The sequence below is a fragment of the Delphinapterus leucas genome, chromosome 7, assembly GCF_059928025.1.
Source record: "Delphinapterus leucas isolate spDelLeu-1000000601 "Yukka" chromosome 7, BTC_Dleu_Yukka2, whole genome shotgun sequence".
Classification (NCBI taxonomy): domain Eukaryota; kingdom Metazoa; phylum Chordata; class Mammalia; order Artiodactyla; family Monodontidae; genus Delphinapterus; species Delphinapterus leucas.
The window spans coordinates 23147972-23163513 of record NC_143135.1 but is presented as its reverse complement, the minus strand read 5'-3'; the positions used below and the strand labels follow the sequence as shown (position 1 = coordinate 23163513).

General features: G+C 43.4%; 1 protein-coding gene across 1 annotated transcript in view; it reads right to left on the bottom strand.

Annotated features, from left to right (window-relative positions):
• PAMR1 (peptidase domain containing associated with muscle regeneration 1) overlaps positions 1-5830 on the bottom strand; it is a 48435-nt gene extending 42605 nt beyond the window's left edge. The window contains exons 1-2 of the mRNA XM_022583633.3: positions 5607-5830; positions 227-355 (exon numbers count right to left, since the gene is read on the bottom strand). Of these exons, the coding sequence (XP_022439341.2) occupies positions 227-355; positions 5607-5736 (259 nt within the window). The 5' untranslated portion in view covers positions 5737-5830. The remainder of the gene's footprint in view (positions 1-226; positions 356-5606) is intronic.
• Between the last annotated feature and the right edge of the window lie 9712 nt (positions 5831-15542).

The window sequence follows — 15542 nt, the reverse complement described above, 5'->3', positions numbered from 1 at the left end:
TTTAAGAACAGACAGAAACCTCCTGTGGCCAATTCCAAACAGAAGTCCACAATCCACACCCAACAGATGGAAACACATCTTTGTTTTTTACAGTCTTACCTAGAAAGCCCTCTGGCCACAAACTTCCCAGAACTCAGAGTCCAATAAGATAAACCTTAGTCCATGGCAAAGCTGAGACTCTAAAGGAGCACACGCCAGAGATGGAGCTATGTCAGGGTCTACTCACGCATGCAGTCTCCTCCGTACCAGCCCGCGTGGCACTCTGCACAGTAGATGCCCTTCACGTAGAAGTCGTCCAGAGTACCCCCCCACGAGCCGTTCCGGCACGTCTTGCAGTTTTCAAAGATGGTACAACCTGAAAATTTTCCAAGCAGAAGGGTGTTAGATTAAACACATGCAGGTTCTAATGGGCTGCATGAGAGAGAAACTATGGACCTTCCCAGGACCTTGTCTCAACTAAGGGCATCTGGACCTAGAAAGGTGCCAAAGCCCTTATTAAAAAATGCTCATTCCTAGGAAGACGCTAGAGGCACCAGAATTCAGACTGAGGAGTTTAGGAGGGTGGTCTGAACCATCTTCCTAGTTAGTGGCTGATGGCTTTTTTTTTTTTTTTTATATTCCATTTCTGGTCATAATTATGAACTTTAAGTTTCAATAAAACACAATGCTATTTCAAATTATTTTGTAATCACTATGTTTTATAAAGCAAATAACATTGATGAAAATACCTCCAAATTTAAGACTAATTGACAGCAAATGCCTATTACTATATGAAAACCAAATCTAAATTACACTGTTGTTTGTACTGAAGGAAAACCCTCTTGCTGGTTGTAAATTTTTCATGTTTTACAAGGGTGCCATATCTCACGTAACGTCAGTAACCTGAAAAGTACTATGAGATGTCAAAAACATTTAGTAATAAGCTTCCAGACTGATTGCACATTTTGGTTCTAATGCATTAGTTTTTAAAAAGTCTACATGGAGATAATTCACATACCATAAAATTCCCTCTTTTAAAGTGTACAATTCAGTGGGTTCTAGCATACCCCAGAGTTGCGTAACCATCACTATTATCTAACTTTAGAACATTTCATCACCTTCCCCACAAAAGACCCCATACTCATTAGCAGTCACTCCCCATTCGCCAGTCCCCACACCCGGCCCTAATCCCTGGCAACCAGTAATCTACCAGTCATTTCATATGAATGGAATCATACAATATATGGCCTTTTGTGTCTGGCTTGTTTCATTTGTGGCTGATGTTTTAATGCAAAACGAAATCACCTGTAGTAAAATGTAGAATCCATCAAAACAGGGTATTTTTTCTCTTTATAAAAATATTACGTGTTTATTATGGAATATTTAGAAAATTCAGACAAGCAAAAAGAATTCAATTAAAAACACCAAAACTTCCATCACCCAGAGAAAATGATCAGTAATTCTTTCTATATATATGAACACATTTTTTTAAATTAGGCTTATACTATATACTGTACATTCTGTTTTTAATAACTTACCTTTTAATTTGATAATAGATAGTAACCATCTTCCCATTCCATTAAATATTCTTCTATGGCATACACTTCTATAACCAGAGTGTGCCGTCCGAAACAACCTTAATGCCTAGTAATGGGCTCACCCTGGAAGGTGTCAGGCTCCCCCCGACCAGCAGGCCACACCAGAGAGGGTTGAGCAGACTCTAGTCAAGGGTTATTTTTAAAACATGGTCTCCTGAGGGGTGGGGGACAGTGAGGAAAGGTAGAGATAATCCAATCCCACTTATTAAAACGGAGCGCTAAGTTCTGGCGCCTCCATTGTCCAGCTGTGTGTCCTTGAGCAAATTGCTTAAGCTCTCTGTACCTCAATGTCCTCGCCTACCTCATAAAGTAGTTTTATAAATTAAATTCACATGTGTAAAGGGCCTGGCACATAGCAAGTACCCCCAAAACATGAACTATTATTATTATTCTGCATTCCCATACCTCCTCTTGGCTTATCCCCACCATAGCATATAGCATGCTCAATTTTAACTGCCTACGGCCTGTTTTCCTGTACAGACGGAAGTCAGGGACTGCACCATGTTCAACATTATATCCCTCCCACTTAATACAGTATCTGGCACATAATAAGTGTTCCAGAAATATTATTATTTGAGATTTGAGCAAATAAATAAATGGATGAATGGATGAATAATCCAGGCTTCTGAGCTGTTCAAGATAACCAGCATTTCCTTGAGCTAATATAATAGCATACTTCTTTGCTTTTGGCTAAAATTAGGTTTTCATTGGCCTGTAGTATATACATGCAGTGTACATATGTGTGATTTCTGTAGGAGAGAGACTTGTAGCTCTTTCTCTACACACCATCCTGACTTTGCTTCCCTCTCCCAGTGTCTCTTCCGACCAGAAAAGAATTGCTAATATGATTCATCAAATTTCACATGGCCCATAACTGGGTCCCAGTGGTCCTTTAAAAGACTGTTTTAAAAGATGGTCTTTTAAAGGCCATCTTCACCCATGTGCCACATTCCCGACCGATTTCCTACCCACTGTGCCACCAAGGAGGCCAATGGACTCAGAGTCCGCCCTCTACAACCCTGCCAGCTCTCAGCACAGTAACATCCGGGCCATTAGTTGCAAGCCACAAAAACCAGCCTGGTGCTTAAGATGAACAAGGCTGTGTTAAAAAGACGCTAAGTAGCTCACGGTATGGCCAGAAGGGTTAGAGGACCGAGGTCCAAGCTACACAGCCTAGAAACGCACGAAAATACACAGCCACCTTGCTCCATTGAGGGCCCCAGTGCCACTGGCCACTGCTGGACGTCAGCACTGCCATCCCCACCACCACGCCCCTGGACATCGATCATCGTGCAATTACTGCCATCACAAGAGAAAGAATCGTTGTCCAGCATAATGATAGAAGTGATAGAAATTCTTAAACCAGGGGCTGAGATCCCATTTTGCACCTTTGAAACTGACAAAATTCCAGAACAGCACACACTCTGTCGCAAGACGTCGGGAAAACGGTTCTCACGCACGGCTGTTGTGAATGCCAATGCATGGAGGAGAATTTGGCACAGGCTGGCAAAATGACACATGCACCTCCCTTTGATGCAGCAATTCTTCTTCCAGGAATCTACCCCAAAGATATGCTGCAAAAATACTAGCCGATGTATGCCTGAGGCTATTCACTATAGTAGTATTTACAACAGCAAAAAGCTAGAAACAACCCAAATACTCATGAACTGTGGTAATCCACATGATGCAGTTTTATGCAACTGTAAAAAGAAATGGAAAAAAAAAACTGCTTTATTACTGTCAGTGAGTGATCTCCAGCCTATATTGTTAAGAGAAAAAAGCAAGGCAGTCAGCAGTGTTCATGGCATGCTGTCTTTTGCGCAAGAAGCGGAAAGATACAGAAATGCACACACGCATTTGCTTGTATTGTCAAATATAGAAAACAGAAACAACAAACCTAACTACACATCAAGTAGATGTTATAACACCACAGACAAAAGAACTACATCAATTAGCTTTAAAACATAGTATTTTGACTCTATGTACTTAGTGAGAGATATTCTAAGGCGAAGCAGAAACACTATCATCAGTGGTCTTATCACTATTAACACCAACAGTGCTGTTGTTTTGTACAATTATAAGATAAAGCAAGTAGGTGATTAGGTTAATATTACCAGGAAACAGGATTTTCACCATGAGAGAAAAGACACACAAATATAAAATCAAAGAAGTGAATTAACAACCTTGGAATATTACATTTGAACTTGAGGAGCAGCAAAAATTCATTTTAAAAAATACATGTTTTCCAGCTCCATCCACTTAAAAAAACATACAAACAAAACCTTGTAACAATGACAGTCCAATAGCAAGGCACACCTCGGGTGACCAGATCGTGGTCTCAGGCCAAAGTTCTTTTGAGAAGTGGCTGATTCCAGATCTGGGGCAGAAAATATACAAGAAGAGGCTAAAATATCTTGTCATGCGAGAAATCAAGAAGTCTTCAAAAACAGTGTGGTCATGTGAGAAGAACACAGAAAGACATAAAGGGGCACCCAGTGTTATGAGTTGTGTGCATTAAAATAAATAATGACTGAAATGGATTAAATCACATAAATAAATTAAAATGCCTGCCTTCATAATGACACACACACAGAGAGAAACCTCTCTGATCACCAGTAGGGACTGCTAGGACACCAATTCACTATTTTTGAAAATCTTTTTTTCTAAAAAAGCCTTTCTCTAGCCTCTCCTTTCAGGGCAACCAGATGGTTGATATGGGACAGTTCTTCACTACTCAGTTTGAAAGATCCTTCCTAGCACCATTCGGTGTGGTGATATTGGGTGCCTCCTGTATGATGTAATAAGATGTTGGGTGCAGGCGTGGCAGACGCTGATGCCCTTCTATATGATGCAGTAGGAAGCACACAGCACTGCCTATGAAGGTCTCTTATTTATTCCACGATCTCATGCCAGCTCATTAAACCAAAGCCCCACCCTCATAACAACAGTAATCGCTAGGCTTTTGAAAATATTGAAAATTGTTCAAAGACTTCAGCATCCCTGCCAAGGACCCCTAGTCAGGAGACCCTGGCTTAGCTCTCAAAATTTCCTTAGAAACTTTGGAGGCACTACTCAACTATTTCCCTACAAACCATTCTCACCATCAGGGAATTGGAACGGTGGGTTTCTTTTCTGGATCAAATGTGCAAAGGTTATACTGAGGTCACTTCTATTTTTATTTATTTATTTTGCGGTACGCGGGCCTCTCGCTGTTGTGACCTCTCCCGTCGCGGAGCACAGGCTCCGGACGTGCAGGCTCAGCGGTCATGGCTCACGGGCCCAGCTGCTCCGCGGCATGTGGGATCTTCCCGGACCGGGGCACGAACCCGTGTCCCCTGCATCGGCAGGCGGACTCTCAACCACTGCGCCACCAGGGAAGCCCTGAGGTCACTTCTATTTTAAAGCTCAGCATTACTCTCTTTCAAGAAGGAAGATGGTTTAGATGTAACACCTGTATACTTAAGCCCTGTTTTCTCTCCTCTTCTATAGCTTTCCTCAAAAGAAAGTTCCTGAGGGCCTCCTGGTTCGTTCGAATAATTTGGGAGTGGTAGGATGGGGGAGTGAAGGGAAGAGCAGAAGTCGAAGATGACGCTCTGGCCCATCCGCATCCAGGCTCCCATGGTACCCATGCTTCTCTGTCACAGCACCTGCCAGGCTGCATTACAGCCACCTGTTTACTCCTCCATCTCGCCCACTAAGCTGTAAGCTCTGGAAATGCCAGGAATGTGTCTTTTTAAAAATCACTGTATTCCCACTACCTGTCATGGTATAAAAGAGCTGCTCAGTCTATTTGTTAAATGAATGACTAAGTAGATAAATCTACAGCATTATAAGCTTAACACTGAAAAGGGTACTAACTCCTCCAATTCCTTTGCCTGTGGTTAGAGTGGGTTGAATTATGCCACTTTTAATCATCATGGCATCACAGCCTCCTGATGTCTACCTGTCAGAATTCAAGTGTTCAGCGTGCTCCTATTACTGACCTCAGAAAACATGAAGGCAACCTGAGGTCTCCCATTGCACACTCACCTGGGTGAATCAGGCAGGAGTCACATTCATTCTCCTCGTTCCTGCAGCAAGGGATGGTATAACCCACCACTTCTTTCTTTCCAGGGCAGGCACATTTAACCTGATCGTATTCACAACACTCCCGACACATGATGTTCCACTCAGCTCCGGGGCAGGCTTCATTAATGACTGTGTACTCTGAAACAGAAACCAGAAGGTTAGATGGAGGGCCTGGCAGGAACAGGTAAGACCCATAAGTACCTTACTGCCAAGAAGCAACCTTGCCCTACAAACGTGTCACCCTGCCTGAAGGATGTTCAGAACCATCCACTGGGGCACAGATGAAATTTGTTAATACTGCTATTCATTTTTAATTTTTAATCAAAAAAAGAAATCATGTTTTATCCATATATAATCTACGTGGATTGACACACATACACATAAATAACTTATAAACAAGCATACATTTCCTGAGTGTCTGGGCTCATTTCTGTTTTTGCCGGGGTACATCAGGCCAAGGCTTACAGCTACACAGGTTGTGCACTGTGCAATTCCAGAAGGAACCGTTAAACCGCACAACTGTACAGTGCAGCCCAGGCTCTTGGGCCATCAAAAAAGTTTGGTGACCACTCTCCAGACTAGGTCCACCAAGCGCAAGGCTGAATGCCAAGTAGGAACCACATCATTTCCTCCAAACCTGGCTCCTCGATTTCGCAACATGCCATTTTTACGGTATCTTCAAAGCTAAAACCAACAGAAAAGACAAAAACCATCTTAATTAGTATGTTTGGGAGAATTTCAATGTTTTACAAGAGTGAACTCATTGGCAGAACTTCATTCAGTCCCTAAAAACAGCTGAGCATTCTTTCCCATGAGAAAAAAAGTGCTCCTTTCTGGGTGGAATTTCTTTCTGTCTGTCTTTTTTAAAATATACCTTAGGTAATGAAAAAGAAAAAATCATTTGGCAAAAACTATAAAAGGAATCAGTCGGAGGCTGCCCGGAGGAATCCAGGCTAAGAAACAGACCTAGCTTTGATTTGCTCTTCTTCCTGCCCCAACTCTCTATTCCTAAAAATTTTGCACAAAGATGACGATTGAAGCAGAAATAGGTCAGATATTTGAGGAAGAAAGTGAATCAGGCTTCCCTAAAAACCCCAGGGAGGGATCCCCAACACGCCTTGTAGGCCCATATAAACCAACCCTAATATCTGCGGTGGCTTCTAACCTCTTGAATTTCACAGTTTAGTTTTCTGTTTTCCTCCCCTAAATTTGGAAGTCTGACACAGAACTGTTCATTCTCAATTTGCCAAGTAGACCAATTTAAAGAAACTCTCACCATCTTCTCTCAACCTTCTGTCATAAGAACATTCTAGCATCATAGAAAGGAACCACTTGCATAATAAGGGACAGTTCCTTAGATTGAATACATGTAGTTTTATGAAAAAATTCCTCTTTTCTTTTCTACAGACACTGGTGGGGCAGCAAAGATCCTCACACTGGCATTTGGGAACAACCAGCATAGATCACCATGATATTGTCACTACTGAGATTTTGTTTCCCGTTCTATTCTGGGGGCCCCTCCAGGACAGACACCAGGACTTACTTAGCTGAGCTTCTCATGTTTCTAACTTGGCTGGATGAAGTGAATAACTTCTAAAATCTAGAAGAGAGGACTTCCCTGGTGGTGCACTGGTTAAGAATCCGCCTGCCAACGCAGGGGACACGGGTTTGATCCCTGGTCCGGGAAGATCCCACATGCCGTAGAGCGACTGAGCCCGTGCGCCACAACTACTGAGCCTGTGCTCTAGAGCCTGAGAGCCAGAACTACTGAGCCCACACGCCACAACTACTGAAGCATGTGCACCTAGAGCCCGTGCTTCGCGACAAGAGAAGCCACTGCAATGAGAAGCCCATGCACCGCAATGAAGAGTAGCCCCCGCTCACAGCAACTAGAGAAAGCCTGCACCGAGCAACAGATCCAATGCAGCCAAAAACAAATAAATAAATTTATTAAAAAAAAAATCTAGAAGAGAACTTAATGGTTAAGAGTAAAAGAAAGTAGAAGAAAACATAGGAGTAAATCTCCATGATCTTAGATTTGTTATGATCTTGGATTCTTAGATGTGACACCAAAAACGACAAAAGAAAAACAGATAAATTGGATTCATCAAAATTTAAAACTTTTGTGCAACAAAGGAAAGTGAAAGGACAACCTACAAAATGGAGAGAAATTTGGAAATCATATGTCTGATAAGGATTTAATATCCAGAATATGTAAACGACCCCTACAACTCAACCACAAAAAGACAAACAACCCAATTTTTAAAAGGGCAGGGCTTCCCTGGTGGCGCAGTGGTTGAGAGTCTGCCTGCCGATGCGGGGGACATGGGTTCGTGCCCCGGTCTGGGAAGATCCCACACGCCACGGAGCGGCTGGGCCCGTGAGCCATGGCCGCTGAGCCTGCGCGTCCGGAGCCTGTGCTCCGCAACGGCAGAGGCCACAACAGTGAGAGGCCCGTGTACCGCAAAAAAAAAAAAGGGCAAATGACGTGAACTGACACTTCTCCAAAGAAGATATACAAACGGCCAATAAACACATGAAAAGATGCTCAGCATCACAAGTCATTAGGGAATTGAAAATCAAAGCCACAACAAGATAACACCTTACATGTACTAGGATGGCTATAATCCAAAAAAAGAAAAAAAAAAAAAAGGAAAATAACAAGCATTGACAAAGATGTAGAGAAACTGGAGCCCTTGTATATTGCTCAGGGGAATGTAAAATGATGCAGCTTCTCTAGAAACCAGTTTGGCAGTTCCTTCAAAAGTTAAACATTGAATTATTTTATGACCCAGCAATTCTACTCCCAGGCATATATCCCAAAAATCAAAAACAGAAACTCAAACAGATACTTATATACCAGTGCTCACTGCAGCATTATTCACAGAAGCCAAAAGGTAGAAACAACCCAAATGTCCATCAAGGGATGAGTGAATAAGCAGAACATGGTATAAGCATAAAATATTATTCTGAATGTGGAATATTATTCAGCCATGAAAAAGAACGAGATGCTGATACAAATTACAATATGGATGAACCTTGCAAACATGCTAAGTAAAAGAAGCCAGACACAGAAGGACAAATATTGTGCCACTGAACTGTATACTTACAATGTCTAATGTAGAAATTTTTGTTATTTTTATCATATTTTTTTAATATTAAAAAACTAGTGAGAGGAAAAAAAGTGTTTAAAGCCTTAAGCATTGGAATCAGACAGACCTGGGTTTGGAATCCCACCTTTGCTACTTACTGGGTATATATATGACCTTGGCTAAGTTATTTTACTCACTCAGTCTCAGTTTATTATCCAACGAAATGAGTACATTTTATCTAACTCAGAAGCCAGCTGAAAGGACTAGATAAGATTATGTATATAAAGAGCTTAACACAGTGCCCAGTATATAATGAACATTCGATAACTAGTAGCTTAAGAAGAAAAACACTATTGACATCCATATTTCTCAAGGATCTAAGTTTCTGAATGTACCACATATCAACTCCTTACATAAAATATTCATGTTGGGACTTTCCTGGTGGCACAGTGGTTAAGAAGACTCCACACTCCCAATGCAGGGGAACTGGGTTCGATCCCTGGTCGGGGAATTAGATCCCACATGCACGCTGCAACTAAGAGTTCACATGCCGCAACCAAGGAGCCAGGGAGCTGTAACTAAGGAGCCTGCAAGCTGCAACTAAGGAGCCTGCTTGACAAAACTAAGACCTGGTGCAACCAAATAAATAAAAAATAAATAAATTAATTAAATGCTTAGGTTGTTTCCCCACTGCATTTGGAGCAAACCCTAAATGCTCTGCTATGGCCCCCAAGGCCTTTGAGAGCTGCTCTCTCCTGAGCCCTGCAACCTTTCCTTGGCACTATTTCCCACCTTTTATTTCTGAAAACCATCAAGGTCTTGCTCATCCCAGGGCCTTCACATTTGCTTTCTCCACTGCCTCTGTCAAAACATTGGGCCTTAGTGTAAATAACACGCGTTCAGAACGGTCCTCGCTGAATTTCTCATCTGAAGTTTGTGCCTCTGCCCCTCCTTCCATAGTATTCTCTATCACGGTATCCCAATTGTTTCCTTTCATCGCCCTTACACAATTTATAATCCCTTTCTATGTTTCCATTTACTTGCATATCATCTGTCTCCCTTACGTGACCATAAGCTGGTAGGAACAATACCTAACTTGTTCACCGCAGCTAGGGAAGGGCCTGGAATGCAAGAGGTGCTGGATAAATACTTGTTGAAAGAACCAGCCTCCACTCTAGAGCTACCCTCCCTTCAACAGTCAAATATTCCCGTCCAGTGGTCCAGCTCGGAGCTGAGCCAGGAGAGCTGGCTCCGCCCCATAATTTGCTGATATCAGAACCAGGCACTTTCCCTCCCAAGGTGAAGGGTCTAGAACAGTTAGTCCAGGTTACCCAACTTGGGTCTCAATTCCTTGGCACCAGCCCCTGCCTTGTCCAGCTGTATGATTTCTCCACTCTCTGAACATCTAATATGCCTGCGGGGTGTGGCTCATGTCTTACCCCTCCCCCTGCCCACCCGAGGGCAAGCACTCCATCCTTCTAGGTTTTCTAAGAATTTACAAGTACTAATGACTCTTGGGGGACACTGACAGAATAAACGTTGTTTGCAGCTTTTATAAGCCTTGTAATAAAATATGGGAGGCCAAGTAAGGTCTGCTCTACTCCAGTAGAGGGCAAAGCCTGTTTTCCCTAAGCAGGTGGCTAGTCCACGTCTGGCCCAGCCATGGAATACTGCGGGCCTCCCTTTACCTGGGAAATTAGTTCCCTAAAATGGCATTTCTCTTTATCTCAATGAGCAAGCCCACCTCTGCCCTCCCTAACGTGTTACAATAATTTTATAGGTAAGGTCCAGAGTATTGTATCATCTTAGCCAAAGGGAATGATTCCAGGGAAACCCATTTCTATGCCGTCTGCCAAGTCAGCCAGCTGGCTCCTTTCCAAGGACTCTGTGTGGTAGCCCCAAAGATGTCCATATCCTAACCTCCAGGACCCATGAAAATGTTACCTTACAGGACAAAAGGAATTTTGCAGATGTGACTAATTTAAGGTTCTTGAAATGGGTAGAGAATGCTGGCTTGTCCAAGTGGGACCAATGTAATCCCAAGGATCCTTATAAGAGGGAGGCAGGAGGGTCAGAGTCAGAAACAGAGGCATGAGGACAGAAGCACTGGACAGACAGGAGTGATGTGTTTTCAAGACGGAAGAAGGGACCACCATCCAAAGAACGCAGGCAGCCTCTAGAAGCTGAATGAGGCAAGGAAACAGATTCTCCCTTAGAGCATCCTGAAGGAACACAGGCCTGCCATCACCTAGATTTTGGCTTCCTAAGACTCGTTTCAGACCCCTGAGCTCCAGAATGGTACGAAAATACACTTGCGCTGTTTTAAGTCACTAAGTCTGTAGTAATACGTTACAGTATCCACAGGGAATTAACGAACTGTGTCTTCTCAAAAGAAAGGCTAACCCACAGCCAGTCATTTAACCACTCTGGTCCTCAGCTTCCTCACTGAGCACAGTGCTAAGGGTGTGGGTGAACTGATGAATTCATTGTTTCACCCCACAAGTATTTATTGAGTGTCTGCTACATCCCAGGTAGGAGGCTGGGTACTGGGATACAGTGGAGAGAACAGACACCATTACCAGCCCCATGGAACTCACAGTTTTGTAGAGGAGTAGACATTGGATAAAGGATCCCACAAACACACGATCACTCATTGTGATGAGGACATGTAGGATGCTATGAGAACAAGTGGATGGTCATGCAGGGGCATTAGCACCAAATCTACAGGACTCGCAGGGTTAAGGGAGTTTAAGTAAAATCACAAATAAAAATCTATTTGCCAAGATAAGACCACTTCTCAGGAATACGGAAGTGATGGAGGAGGGGACGGTTTTAATGCTTTTGTTGACTTGGCTCCTCTGGTCTGGTAAGTCCATCACCCTTCCTTCTCCCCTCGCTGGAACAGAGACAGGAAAGTGCCCCCAAAACATACATGTGGGCTTCCCTGGTGGCGCAGTGGTTGGGAGTCCGCCTGCCGATGCAGGGGACATGGGTTCGTGTCCTCCGGGAAGATCCCACTTGCCGCAGAGCGGCTGGGCCCGTGAGCCATGGCTGCTGAGCCTGTGCGTCCGGAGCCTGTGCTCTGCAACGGGAGAGGCCACAACAGTGAGAGGCCCGCGTACCGCAAAACAAAAACAAAAACAAATAAAACATACATGTAAGAAACAAACAGGTAAGTGAAATATTCTATGAGAATTATTTAAAGTTGATCAGCTGAAGAGGTTTGAAAATACAATAAGCAGACAAAAGTGATCTCCTGGACTTTTCCTTCTCCATTTATCAGAATTAAATGGACAAAGGGCACATTGGTCATTTGGCTTCAGCTGTACAAATTTCAGGAGATTTCAATATGATGCTAAAGGTCAGTTCCAGAAACTAGGATTTAAAGAAATACCAACAGCAGGAGAAGCTACTGAATGTTTTCCTATATGCATGCTAAATCACGTTAGCATTTGTTTAGCTAAAGGGCTTTTATATTGTTTATGCAATTTAATTTTCAAGATGACCCAGTGAGGTAGGTAATACATTTTCTTGTAATCTAAAATAAGCTACTCTAACCTCTTCACTTTACCAGTGATGAAAAGAGCTAAGTAGGGAAGAAGCAAAGAGAAATGCCAAAGACGTTTTTTAGGGAATTCTGAGTGGGAAGGGAGGCTCACAGAATTCCAGGTTTAGGGAGGGGGTGAACAGCCTGTTGCTTCCTTAGCCTGGAAACAGTCCAGGACAACCTCTAGTTTCAGGGGCTGCTGTAGTTGAGCAACTGTTACTTTGCCTTCCATGTTTGAGAACAAAGAGTTATTAAGCTGCAAATGAGTTTTATCCTGTCAGCGCTTCCCAGGAAATAAGCGCAAACTGAGCACCAAGAACACACAGAGCACCACTTTGGGATCAACCAAGGCGCCAAAAGGTCAAGCACATGCCCATAATCACATAGCAAAATTGAACTTACAAAGCTCTAGGCACCATATGCATTCATTCATCTCTAACTCTTCCATTGGACAAAATATTTATTTTTTTCTATATAAAACACTCCATATTTTAATGTAAAAGATTCCTTGTGAAAGCTTCAAACAATAAGATCATACATAAAGGAGTAAGAAGTACTCAGAAATAACCTTAATATTATATTGTCTATCTTTCAATTGTTTTCTTTCAGTGGACATACATATCCACATGTAGAAAATGCTAGATGTGTAGATTATCTTCTTGCCTCTCAAAGCTGGTAACCTATTATTATTATTTTTTTTTATCAGCTCGGTGCTTTGTGACCCTAGAGGGGTGGGATAGGGAGGGTGGGAGGGAGATGCAAGAGGGAGGGGATATGGGGATATATGTATATGTATAGCTGATTCACTTTGTCATACAGCAGAAACTAACACAACATTGTAAAGCAATTATGCTCCAATAAAGATGTTAAAAAAAAAGAAAAGAAAAGAAACTGTGCTGCTTCGGGACTTCCCTGGTGGTCCAGCCGTTAAGACTCCGCACTCCCAATTCAGGGAGTCTGGGTTCAACCCCTGCTCAGGGAAGTAGATTCCACAGGTCCCAACTAAAGATCCCACACGTGGCAACGAAGATCCCACGTGATGCAATTAAGACCCGGTGCAGCCAAATAAATAAATAAATATTTTTTAAAAGAAAAGAAACTGCTCTTCTTCTTTACTTTACTCACATTTTCTCTTGACCTTAAGTAATCTTCAAAAGTGATTTTAAACTGCTGCATCATTATCCTATATGTGCAACTGCTTCTCTCCCCTCTTTTTAAAATCAGGGTAAACAAATAAAAAAAGAGATGCAGAGTACTTTGGTATCATAGGCTTTGCCCAAGCCATTCCTCAGCTGCCACGTTTGGGGCAGCCATCCTGGTATCTCCTATCCAGAGTAAAGAGTTGGGGCTTCCCTGGTGGCGCTGCGGTTGAGAGTCCGCCTGCCGATGCAGGGGAGGCGGGTTCGTGCCCCGGTCCGGGAGGATCCCGCATGCCGCGGATCAGCTGGGCCCGTGAGCCGTGGCCGCTGGGCCTGCGTGTCTGGAGCCTGTGCTCCGCGGTGGGAGAGGCCACAACAGTGAGAGGCCCGCAAAAGAGTTGAGTTATATTGGTCCAGCTCTGGTTTTTCCTGAATTCACGTTGGAAAACCTAAGACACTTAACTGCTCAGTCGTGTTTTATCCATGCAAATACCACGGCAATGAAAACAATGCTGACCGATTGGCACAGGTTTGGCTTTCATAGATGTGGTGAACAAATGAACAAATGAGTGAGAGAGAGTTGGCTGCCATCGTGGCCGTCAGCATTATTTTCACAGCCCCTCATCAGCCAGGAGCTTGCTTTAAGGCTCTCCAACACTGAGTATTTCTACTGCTGACAAGATGGAGAACACTTAACCCCTCAAACAGCAGGGGTTTAACTTCACAGAATGGCAGAGGGAGCAATTGTGTCTCCTTAGCATCATCTCCAAGTGGCACGCTTTCAACACTAGGTTTTAAGGAAATATGTTGACATGATAGTTGTTAAGGTAAATCTGAAAAAGGTCAGAGAATTCTTGATGAAAACATGAGTCAGACTGTTCCATATACGGTGGAAATGTCAGTTGTCAAACCACAGGCCACCCCAGCAGGTGGCAAAGAAAGGCGTTTTCATCACGCGCCCGCTCCTCCGTGATGTTAGGGTCTGCCTTTGCACCCACCAAAAACCCCACAGCCCTCCCCTCTAACCACATTTAATGAAAATTTCTACTGAGTGTTTTACTGTCCTGCATGTTATAAACCATCTAAGAGCAAAGGGAGAAAAAAGATGTAGGAATCAGAGAGTCCTGCAGCTAGGCACTTTGGGCTCCACTCTCATCCCCACTCATTCCCCCGCCTCCTCTCGTGCTATCTCAACTCCCTGAATTGATTTCTAACACACAACATTCCTAACCACCTGAAGGTCTGACCACCCACTCCATGCGGCCAATGACAGACGCCAGGCAAATCCCAGACAGAAATGCTGTGAGTCAGGGGTGATGGAACGGTTACTGGGGCCCTTGGTGACTCAATATCTCCTCCTGAGCCTTTGAGAACCATCCCATCACCATGACCCTCAGTCCCAGCCTGACTGGATTCCCAACTTCAGTGACCTTGGTCTTTCCCTGCTCACAGCTCCTCTTGTTAATGAGGTAACGATAGCTGGAAAGTCAACGCCTCCATCACCCCCTTTTGGGTTCAGCAGTGATAAAACTTACAATGGATTCCCTAGAAATCTGGTTTGTTGACACTAGTACATTGGGGAGGGGTAGGGAAGCAAAAATCAGTTTTTCACTTCCTTCCCCTCTTCACTCTGCCCCACACTGTCACTCCTCGTGCATTCTCCTCTCTCCCTGGGTCCCAGCCCCCACGGAAACGGAGCTGAACCTTTCAAACATACCAGCTCACTGAATCCTCAGAGCCACCCTTCAAAGGAAGTATCATTTTTTTCATTTCACAGATGAGGAAACTGAGGAACAGAGAGCGTAAATAAATTGTCCCAGGTGGCACAGCTTTCAGGTGAAAGAAGAAAGATTAGAAGCCAGCTCTTTCTGGGGCCAAAGTCTTATTCTTTCCAACACAGTATTTTGATTCTAGAGAGTTCACAACTTTGACTTTACAGATTAAGAATGCAGCATTGGTGAAATGAACACACTTGGTAATCAGACCACCCACATTTTAATACCAGATCTGTCCCTCTTGTATGCTGCTGGACAATCATAGACAAGACACCTTGCTGTGGCATTTCCCCTAAACCCCAAGAGAATGGATGTAGATTGATAGGGTTGTTAATGTCACTGCA